The sequence below is a fragment of the Schistocerca cancellata genome, chromosome 1 (assembly GCF_023864275.1).
Source record: "Schistocerca cancellata isolate TAMUIC-IGC-003103 chromosome 1, iqSchCanc2.1, whole genome shotgun sequence".
In the NCBI taxonomy this organism is placed as follows: domain Eukaryota; kingdom Metazoa; phylum Arthropoda; class Insecta; order Orthoptera; family Acrididae; genus Schistocerca; species Schistocerca cancellata.
In genome coordinates this window covers 654,576,494-654,588,663 of record NC_064626.1, presented here as the reverse complement: position 1 = coordinate 654,588,663, position 12,170 = coordinate 654,576,494, and the positions used below count along the sequence as shown (strand labels likewise).

The window sequence follows — 12,170 nt, the reverse complement described above, 5'->3', positions numbered from 1 at the left end:
ATTCTTAAAACATTCGAAAAACTGGTTAATGTACACGTCGGGGAGAGGAGGCTAATTAGGGCTCCTTTACATTCAAATCAATACGCATATCAGCCAGATAAATCATGTGAGAGAACTCTGCATCAACTCGTTGGGAGGGTGAAGAAAGTACTTCACTTTCAAGAAATAGCCCTCTGCATCTTCCTGTACATCGAAGGGGCTTTTAGTAACACAAACTTTGATTCCATGGTTACGACAGCAGAGGTTATGTAGGTGGACTGGGGCCGTGCTTAGTGGAAGGAAGGTAGAGGCTACAATGATGAATGAAAAGATGGTAATTGATACCACTAGAGGTTGTCCCCAAGGAGGAGTTATGTCCCCTTTATCATGGAATCTAGTGGTGAATGAACTCATTGAGGAACTAAATTCCAAACAATGCTTTTACCAAGGATACGCAGATTACCTTGTCATAGTAATACTTGGCAAATTTACTGACACAGTTAGGAATACGACACAAGGTGCATTGGACACTGTGCAAGGCTGGTGCACTAAACAGGATCTAGGGGTTAGTCCTAAGAAGACTGTTGTTGTACCATTCATGAAGAAGCATATCCAACACTTCGATGAAACTCTACCAGTTAAGGGATGAGTGAAATATCTAGGGGTAACCTTAGATGAGAAACTAATATGGACCCCTCACATTAGCAGCATCTGCTCCAAGGTGAAAGGTACTCTAGTGAGTACCCGATAGGCTTGTGGCTAAAACTGGGGCCTAAGCCCCAAGAGGTATTTCCTACGAGGCCATAGTGTGGTGGCAGAAGGTAGAACAGCGAGCTGCAGCTAAGGAGCTTGCTAAGGTGCAGAGACTGGCCTGCTTAGACATAACAGGCGGAATTAGCAACACACCAACTGCTGGGATGGATGCCATGCTGGGCATGCCTCCACTATAACTTTAGATCAAGATGAAGGCAGCAGCTGGTGCATACACTCTCAAAACTGGTACTAACTGGATCTCACTGGGATATCCACAATCACACACTAAAATAGTGATTGAGGTAAATATAGGAATGGATGGGGAAATGCAGGCCGACTATATAACAACTCCCAACTGCTTCAACAAGTCTTACAATATAATAATTGGAAGCAGGGAGCAGTGGGAAAAAAAGTTAGGGCACCAGCTCTCTAGGAAAACTGGTCTCGGTATGCCAAGCTGAAATTACTGCAATCAGGGTGTGTGTGGAGGAGAATAGGCATAGGTGTTACAAGGACCGTAGCATCTACATCTATTCAGACAGCCTGACAGCCCTGAAATCATTGGCAGCTCCTGCAACAAGGTCTCAGATTGTTGCAGAATGTCACAGGGGTCTGGTGGAGCTAGGGGGAAGCAATAGGGTAAACCTAGTGTGGATCCCTGGCCACTCAGGGATCGGTGGCAATGAACAAGCTGACAGGCTGATCGTGATGGGAAAAAGACTCCATTCAGTGGACCGGAACCTGTCCTGACAATCACCAGGATATGATCAAACAAGAACTACGGAACTGGGTTAGAAGACTGCATGCAGAATACTGGATCAAGGTCTATAAACAAAAACATGGTAAGGTAATGATACCAAAGCTGTGTTTTAAAAGAAGCTCTGTAATCCTGGGCCTGAACAGGAAAGAGATTAAACTCATGGTTGGACTGATGACTGGCCACGGGAATTTAAAAAAACACCTGCATACAATGGGTATAACGGAAGAAATGTAGGATCTGTGATGAGGATGAAGAAACTACACCACACCTAATCTTCGAAAGCACGACACTGGAGAGCAAGAGACACAGAATTTTTGGGACAACTAGACCTCAACAAATTGCCTAAAAAAAACTGGTAAATGGACTCCTTGCACTTTTTAAGGGCATTGGTTGGCTTCACTAGATATACAGGGAGAAATACTGCACAATAACCTCGGTTTCGGTACAGGCAGTGGCGGGTTGGACCAAAGCTGTTTTAACTTCCCTGCCAAAATCAAATCAAGCATTTACTTTCATTGTAAATGGGTCTTATGATAGGTTGTAGACATATTTCACTTATGGTGGAGTAAAAAATTGCATCTACAGTGTCAAATACAAAGTACATTATGTTCAAAAACAAAACTTTCACAAATTACTCTTCTTTGCTACAGTTTTACTACACTTACAAATCTCATTTTGTTAGTACAAAGTGATGTAGAGAAACTCCGAATGTTACTTATTACTGCCAACAGTAGAGATCACTGTGCCTTACCAACACTGAATGTCATCATCATCATCATCTGGGCAAGTAAATACTTTGAGAAGAGGCATTTGCGAATGAGACTTCTTATATTATTACACTGCAACATATTATGGGGTAAATTGTTACGACACTGATCTTGTGTGAAAGACAATGGATGAGGTATGAGGTCAGCAAGGGATTACACTCCATCATGCCGGGGCACGACATGACCATACGATTTCATACCCAGGGTGTTGGAATAATCTCTAACCACTGTTACAGATTCGCTCGCACAGTCAGCCAGTGCAGCATAAACTGTAACCATATCATTTCCAGTGCCAACTGCACCATACTGCTGGAATTTTGGTATTTCTCAGTGTGCAGTGCAGATGTGCTCACGGCTTACTTTCTATCATGCCGTCAGCTTCAGTCACTGTTTTGTCAGTTTAAACACTGTTTTAATGCCACAATGGCTTATTTCTTTCCTTGTTTCTACATTTAGCAACTGCCCTCAAAGAGCAATTGGGTGGCTGGGGCAAAAGCTTTGGAACACACCAATGACAACTGTTGCCCAAGTTCGGAAGTTATCTCGAGTTACTTTAGATAGTCTAATGTCGCTTGATGGGTAGAAACATGAATCATTCCCAGAAACAATCACAGTTCACACAGTACTATAGTCTGAAAGTGGAAGGGGTTTAAACCAGAGGACCAACAATTCTGAAGATGATGATAGTTGCAGATTTATTCCCCTAAACTACTGAGTAGAAACTGCACCACTCCAGGGCCTTATGGCCAGCCATGTACAGTACTCGTATCTCCGTGACTACTCTGCAATTCAACCTTAAGCATTGAGAGATCAGCAGATTACCTGAATTACAGACAGGAAGAAAAAACTAGAGATGTGTTATAGAACAATTCTACTGACTATCCTTTATTCCCAGATGTGAGTGAAGCTACTCCAAATGGTCCAAAAAATGTGCCAGTAATGCTTTAACCCTTCGGTGGGCGTGCCTGCTGCAGTTAGCCACGAGATTTCATTTTCTGTTAGTATCACAAATAGCATTACAGTTGTATACATGTCCAGATATGTATTTGTTATTCGCAACAGATGTCACCACTTACTACATTTGTGCAATTCATGCTTTCAGCAGTTTCGTCACTATTGTTCTTTGAAACATGAGTGTTACATTTGCAGTGTGTTTGCCGCTAAGCACCTTGTGATGTAAGTATTTTCTATATTTGGGTTTTTCTTTCGCCTCAAGGCATTCTTTCTTTTATATTAGTATATAATGAATATAAAAACATGTTTCATTAGGTGTCATAAAAGTGTGGAAATTGAGAAAAAGACAGCACTCGACAGGCACCGTCTAACTGTACATCCTGAAGACTATGAGAGAGAATTGCAAGAATTGTCAGAAGAAGAATTACAAGAATTGTCAGGTTGATGTGAATCTGAGTCGGAAGAGGAAGTTATCGAAGACGAAAACCACAGCAGTGACTCCGAACAATCAACAGAAGAAACAGATGACCACCTGGTTGAAGAGGGGTGACAACAAACAGATGATTAGCAATTTTACGTAGGAAAAGATAAAGAAACTATTTGCATAAGTGAAAAATACATTTTAACCATTTATTATTGATGGGATGATTGAAAGCATTGTAGAAAATACAAATCAATACTTCCAGAATAGTAAAAGAGCTGAAGTTCAATATTCAAGAGAACGAGACTGCAGAGACATCACAAAACCAGACATAAAGGCTCTTTTAGGTGCATTATATCTAATAGGTATAAAGAAAGGAGGACACATGAATTGCTGTGAACTGTGGGATGCAGATGGTACAGGAATGATTATTTTACAAACTCTCTTCAGCTATAAGAGCTTTCGCTTTCTGCTTCGAATAAACCTGAAATAAAAGAAAACAAAGTGACAAACTAGCACCTATTCGTGACTTCCATCAAGAGTTTGTCAACAACTGCCTGCTCACTACAATGTCAGTGAGTTTGTAACTATTGACGAGATGTTGCATCCTTTCAGAGGACACTGCGGATTTGTACAGTATATCCCTAATAAGCCTGCAAAATATGGGATCAAGATTTGTGCCTTGTGTGATGCCAAAATATTTTACACCCTGAACTTCGAAATTTACTGTGGCAAGCAGATGCCAGGACCCTACCTGAAGTCTAACAAGCCTGATGACACTGTGCAAAGATTAGTGACACCAATTGAGGAAACAAACAGATATCTTACGACAGACAATTACTACAATAGCTTCCCTCTGGCTGAAAATCTCCTAGGCAAAGGTTTGACTTTCTTGGGAACCATGAAAAAAATAAGAAGGAAATACCTCAAGAATAACAAGCAAATAAATCCCGAGAAGTAGAGTCATGTCTCTTCGGTCTTCAAAACGATTTTTGTATGGTCTCAACAATGTACAGCACAAATGAAACATATCAAGAGACTAATAAATTGAGAGTGTCTTTGGACTATAATGCTACCGAAGGAGGAGTAGACTATAGATCAGATGTGCTCATCCTACAGTACTTCCAGAATAATGCGACGATGGCTACTTGCACTTTTCTACAGACATCTAGATATTGCTGGGATAAATGCAAACATTATTTTCAAATTCAACAATCCTGATAACAAAGAAAGAAGATGAATTTTTTTTAAACATCTTGCTCTGGACCTAATGGAAGAACATTTGAATCAATGAGTGTTACTTGAGACACTTCCCAAGGATATTCACACCTTCTTGACCAAGTATAGGCACAAAGAAGAGAAGACCAAGCAGCCAACAAAACCTGGAATTTGTTACATATGTGGCAGGCATTTAAAACAACAGAACCAGAACAGTATATATGAAATGCAAGGAAAATATATGCAAGAAACATAGTGTCATAGATACAAAATATGTGCAATGTGAAAGTGAACTGCAGATGGAAGTTGACTAGTTTATTCACAATCATAAACAGGAGAGGGAGTTTATGAATGCTCCATTTCATAATGTGTTCCCTTGTTACTATCTTTTCACATGAATCAGTGCCATTAAGTGACATAATTAAAAGAACCTTGAAGGCAATAAAGAATATCGGTTTGTTATAAATTACAATGACAATAATAGACAATTGTGAAGGCAACAAATAAATAAAAGATTATGTTTATAGAGCCAGGTAATGTTATGTTTTCTCCAATAAAATGTAACTGGAGATTATATAAAGATTATTTTACCTTAGGTTAAAAATGTAATACTAATTGCGGTGTAAAAGTCACAATGCACCCACTCATGGAAGTATGAAAGGCGTGCCCACCGAAGGGTTAAATAATGACAGTTTTCTGGCCCCAAATGGCCAGTTTTCTAGCCCCAGGATTTTTCTAAGTGAACAGTCTCCAACCTCTTAAAGTTCTTTGTACATTAAACACTTAATATATTTTTCCTGCAATTCAAAGAAAAAATACAATATGTCACTGGCTATACAAACCAGCTGTTTCACCAACATAACTTCCCATGAATGCTCACGATAAGTGTCACCAACAAAAACATTGTGGTTAGATAATAGACACACCCTGGTAAAGTTTTATAGTTCTCTTTTTCTCTATGGAAAATGAGTGCACTTTTACGTCAAATAGTTCTTAAGACGGCATTATAGAAGCGTCTGATTCCACCTGCCTGTTATGACCCAGGACATCATCAACAAGGCAGAAACCACTCCTTTCACTGTATCCAATATGGCAACTGTGACATCACTACATACAATTGGCAATAAATGCAAAACACTTATAAATGACACAATAATGTGTCACTCCAAAAACAAAAAGGAACTAATGGGACAACTGCAGGAAACTGGGGGGTTTACGGGGAGAAAGGGGGGGGGGGGGGGGGGGGGAAGGGGGCAAGCTAAATATACAACAATAAAAAAACACTGCATGATCCCAAAATAGAAAATGTCAAGAAATAAATTTACAGCATTCCGCAACACCAACAAAAACCACAGGAATCGGATCTATCCCTTGACCTATATAGCCGAACCATAGCTGTACCACAAAAAATGGAAACGGACGTTTCCCTTGACCTAATTAGCTCAACTGCAGCTGCAGATACCAAAAAACCATCATCTGCAACTACAAAAACTGGAATCGGACAATTCCATTGACCTATAAAGCTCAACTGCAGCTGTCAACACCAGAAAACCAACGCCTACAACTACGAAAAATAGAACCAAAACCCCAAAACCTCAACAACCTAAAAATCGGACATCATCACCACATGAATTAAAACACAATCAACCCACCGTAAATACACAAAACATCACAATTACTACAGATTATATCCAAAACAAAAAATATTTACCAACAACAGCATCTGGATTGGCCACCACAAACACACACACCACCAACAAATAAAAAACACAAAATAAATCAAAATTAAGCACGTCTTAGAAAACAACACCCACAGAAATCCAACCCCTCAACTTACCACCCTCGGCCTATACATCTCACCCACAACCCCTTCACAGAAAAAAAAAAAGTTACAATAATCCCCAGGGACGCCCCTCCACCAGTAGTACTCATCTAAATGAGATTGTAGGTTGGACGAGGCCTCTTCCCCATCCCTATAACTGATTCAAGAACCCCCCCAAAAAACCCTGTATCGTATTAGTTCAGTCCCCAGTTTCATAATCTTTATACTCAATGTTATGATTAACAACTAATTGCTCATAACCTCTCTTCCCTAAACCTTAACAAGATGAAAATCCATCAAACTATAGTGCTTCCCCCCTCAATATATTCTACAATCAAACCCACCAATTCCCTCTTGGTATGGCCCTCCAAAATCCTAACAACACAATCAGCATACCCACCTCTCAAAATAACAACCCCCCAAAGCCACAAACCAACCCAAGAATTACCCCTCCAATACTTCCCCTTACTAAACTGAGATTCATCAACCTCTCAACAGCCAGTCCCCGCCCACCCAACTTCCCCCTATACTTATACTCAGAACAAACCTCTCGACAAAAAGGAAACCACTCCAACACTGTTTTCTCGCTCACACCAGTCTCGTGCGCACAAAAACTGGTAAAGGACCTATAACAAAAGTAATAAGCCAACAAAAACCTACATTTCTCGAACCAGGCACCGAGTCCTATCGACCGCCAGATGTTATCATGTTGACACTGCCACATATAAGCATCCCTCGTTTGAGACGCTGGAACTCTTACAAGCCTCATATGATGAGCCCACATAACTGCAGAAATTTAATAATAGACATCATGTCCTCTCCATCTCCGCATGCAATGATGCACTATTGAATTCCACTGTCACATCCATACCTAACAACAGAAACTATACAACAAATTAAACTTCTGCCCACACAACAAACATGAAACAACTAAGACCTAACAAAAATGCCAAACTCATAAACATAAAAAAACCTTAACTTACGCGAAACCCTTCCAAACCACATTATGCCACCAACTACGTACACTCTCAACAACATTGCAACTGTCACAACCAAACCTCAAATGAACCCAATACAACACATTACACTCAGCACATACACCACCAGAAGGCACCATCAAACACAACAACATGACATCTACGAACACAACCAACTCAAAAACTCTGCTTCATAGTGACGTCACACACCATAACACCATTATGTTACGGGTCAAAGCACATGAGTGGAATTGGATGCTTCTGTTGATTCCTTAAAACTTTTATACTTACTATTAGCCACTATGGTGATATGGCTTTTTTCTTTTACAATTTCATTACTAATCCAAAGGCTCTTGACATCCAACATGTCTGCCTATCAAAAGGAAGTGAACAGGAATGAAGAAAATGGGTCAGAGGAATAGGCAGGAAGAATTAAACATATCAATAAAAAAGAGGGACACAAAATTGAACAACAAAAACCTGCCAAATAAAAATGGTAAGATAGCTACATCTCTTTCAGAAAAATAGCTCCATGTCTTTCAGAATCATTCCTTAGCTCAGTACATTTTCAATCTGGATTCATAATTGAAATAAACAAAATCTACTGGAAGTGAAAAATACATACAGCCACTGACCTACTTAGAAACACTCAAGATTTTTAAGAAGGCCTATCACAAACATAGAAAACAAGCCATTCTATTGTTCCACACCCAAATGTCTCTGTTCCTCAGTCATGATACTGGGGTTGTTCCTTGCACTTGGCTTAAAAATAGTCATTTATTAGCATAAAAGTAAGTGGTTTTCAATCCATTTACTGAAGCACTGGTATATCTGAGGAATTCCTATTTCCTTGTGATTGTCCCCCCCCCCCCCCCCAACCAACTTATTTTCAACTGTTCACTTCATCTCTAGTCTTGTATCACTTACACAACTTTTATTTCACTTCCAACATGTTCATACTTTAATCTACTATTTCTCCATTTCTTTTCATTAAGGATTTTAATATTAATTATCACTGATAACCATCAAAATGCCTAAGGTATCTGAAACATCACTGCAAATAAGACACTGTGGGTTTAATTTTTCTTTTTTTTTTTTTTTTTTTTGTCTTTCGTAGTGCATTACAGTAAGACTAATTCAGTTTCAGTGCGAATTTTCCGTATTTGATAATGGTCTGCTTGACAGAGTACTTTAATTTATAAGGCTGCATTTCAGCCAATCATTAAAGCAGAATGTTTGCACCACATAGTAAATAACATCTGGTAAACTTACCACACCATCAATGGCCATGTACAACAGTTTGCGTGGGCGCACAATGTTGAATAATCGATCAATACATTCAAAGATAGCAACCATCATCTCATCCTCATCCTTTGGTGCTGGCCTATTAAAAGGAAAACAACATTTATATATATAAACAATTCAGCAATATTAAACACTGTCTAGCAATATGAAAACAATAGCATGCTGCCTCACTTATGTATAGTCTCAGTCGAGTCACAATAAAAATCCATGTTATAACTTAACATCAGCATGAATTATTGTACTAACTTTGCTGATTATGTGATTCATATACACATCACACATGAAGAGGTTTCAAAGCAAGATATAATTAACACACAAATGCCATCAAATTCAACTCGCACATGAAACCCGCTATTGACACACGCACACTTAAAATTCCAGCCCCCATTTAATACAAATACTGATATTTACCACAAAATGTACATTGATTATAAAATGACAATATAAAAAGAAATTATAATAGTTATAAAGACTAAAAAAGTTCTGTATGAAAAAGTTGATAACTAAGTTCAACTACGTCAAAGACAACTGTGGCACTTCAGAAGCACATTCTCTAAATGCATCAACTATAATTCATACATTTATCATCACATAATTAAAAGTGACTTCCTCCAACTCATAATATGTAGCCTAACTGCTGGGTAAATAATTCAAAACTCATGAGTCACATCTCATTTATCAGTCTGTATCTGCAGCACTTGGGCATTATATTACAAGTATATGTATGCATCACGGGAGTTATTTGCAGGTGTAATGAGTATGTAAAATACCAATTCTGTTTTCATTTTTTTTTTAATGCACAATTAGAAGTGCAGTGTCCACCTCCCGCGAAGAGTTTTCTTCTTCAGAAGGAGTACACAGCTGCAAGAACAGCAAACAAAGTACTTAGTTTTTGCTGTAGAAGGCGCCTGACACATACACACTTCCAAATTGCATAGTGTCCACAGAAATAGACAAAATAAAAACAGTGATTGATATGGAACACAAGTAATTTCTTTTTTAATAAAAAAAGGGAGTCACTACATCTAACTCAACACTTGTTCTGCACGAGTTGTAGATGAACAAGCTAGCCACCACTGTTGCTGCTGACTTTGAAACAGTTAAGTTTCCTCACACAGAACAGCCTCAAGATTAGAAAACTATTGATACTGATAAACTTTAAAAATATTTAGTCTGTACAATATTCATATATAATATATTTGAAAACAATTTACCATAATCCTCAGAATTATAAACTTGGAAAAAGCGTCTAAAATTGAAGTTACAGCATATCCTAATAGAATTAATCCATGATTAACCCAACATGAGCAGTAAAAGAAATCTAATAAATGTGTTGTAACTGCAGACACATTACTAAAAGTCTTTGGTACCGCTTATCCAACTCTCAATCAAACTGTATCTTTTTAACATAATCTAAGCATCGGGCTACACTACGGATCAATACGTCACACCACAACCTGCGTTCCAAAACTTAATGAAGACATAGAAACAACAACAATCAGTAACATGTTGTGTATAACTCTTCTATTGCGATTTATGAGTACATGATGAACATATACAGAGTGACACACTAAATATAGATGAAGAGTTTCAATGTTTTATTTTTACAGCCCTACGCACAAATCACTACTTGTTACATTACAAAATTGCTTCATTTCTAACAACGAATTAAACCCCTATCACATCAAACAACAAATCGAAAGACACATGCTCCTCTTGTGTGTTGCATCTAGATGGTAGTAAATTCTCAAGGCAGATTCCTATTAATTTTCTTTTCTTGTCACTAACAAAATGGCATATTAGTTTAACACTTTACTTTGTCTCCGACACTTCCTATCTTTTTCACAATGATCCTACATTTAAAACTGTTTTTGATTTGTTTCTCACCTTCAAAATGTTTAAGTTGACGAATATGCCGGCACTTAACATACTAATTACATGACTGTTTACTATAGCACGTATTGTCGCAAAGTCGTGTAAGTGAATGCAATCAGTCCATGGGAACTTACTTGTCTTCAGGATGCGTACAAGGATGAATAATTCCATTCATATCTAGATAAAGGTTATCAAATTCAACGCCATTTGGATTCGGCTGACTCGAATCCGCTTCAACTTTCCGTCCGTCTATTTCTTTAGCCTGTTCACACAGAATTGTATGCATATTAGGTGATGTCTTGAGTAGTCACACCAAACAAACATTTGTACAATGACAGAAAAAGAATTTACCTTCTCTTCAATACATGTCACAATGACTGATGCATATTTTCTGCTCAACCACCGAAAAAATGCTGGCACTCCCATGGTCCCACTTCGGTTTTACAACCTGAAGAAAATTTAAAAACGGTGGACTGTTTACGTCTTCATGCGTACAATACACTTGTTTTCAAACCTGTCGATACACCCCAAAGAATTTCTACATGGCTCCGAAGCTCATGTCACCAATTACCAAAGATGTACATAGACAGCAGAGAGGATACACTTCGCATAAGTCGAAGTCATGACTGATGGCAGCTTTGTGTAAGTGGTCTACTACTAACGCAGTATTGTATTGAGGAAAATGCGAGCTGTAATCGTCTTGCTTTTAATTGTTGTAAGATGTGCAAAGTCTGGCAAAGTTATTGCCCCAACAGTCCAAAGACCGCTGATTTCTCTGTAAAGGTGAGTTATCTTACTGATTTGTTATTACAGAAACGACATTACGAAATATTATGAGAGCATGAAGACACAGGATAAATAGCATAGATGTAAGATATTAATAAAAATGTGTTACTTATAGCGAATATGTAGTATTATTACTTAAATAAAATTTGTCAGTCGCCCTACAAACGTGTTATGTACGTGCACCCAATACATTATCCACTATACTTGAAAGCATGTTGCCACCTATCACCACGTGAGAGTACCTAACGCAACCGGGAACACTGTCGAACATCCTCATTTGATAGTCCAGATGTTAATGAGGCATATTGTTGCATAGGTGTACTGACCTCCAAATATTTGAACATTGTAAACTCAATGTTATTGTGAAACTATACTCCATCGCCATGTATGTGAGTGGATTCGGCTCCCACTTCATTTTCATGGATGGCAATGCGCGACCACATCGAACAGCACAGGTGGAAGAGCACATGGAGTGAGAGGATATTTGGAAAATGGACTGACCTGCATGTTCCCCGGAATTAAATCCCATCAAAGAATTTGTTGGGGGCACATA

The 12,170-nt window shown here is 38.5% G+C and overlaps 1 protein-coding gene across 1 annotated transcript in view; it reads right to left on the bottom strand.

The window, feature by feature from the left end:
- The window catches only part of LOC126183608 (5'-3' exoribonuclease 2 homolog), a 449,636-nt gene extending 438,243 nt beyond the window's left edge, over nt 1-11,393 (bottom strand). Inside the window, exons 1-3 of the mRNA XM_049925723.1 lie at nt 11,183-11,393; nt 10,966-11,093; nt 8,924-9,035 (exon numbers count right to left, since the gene is read on the bottom strand). Coding sequence (XP_049781680.1) covers nt 8,924-9,035; nt 10,966-11,093; nt 11,183-11,257 — 315 coding nt within the window. The 5' untranslated portion in view covers nt 11,258-11,393. The remainder of the gene's footprint in view (nt 1-8,923; nt 9,036-10,965; nt 11,094-11,182) is intronic.
- Nucleotides 11,394-12,170: the final 777 nt, after the last annotated feature.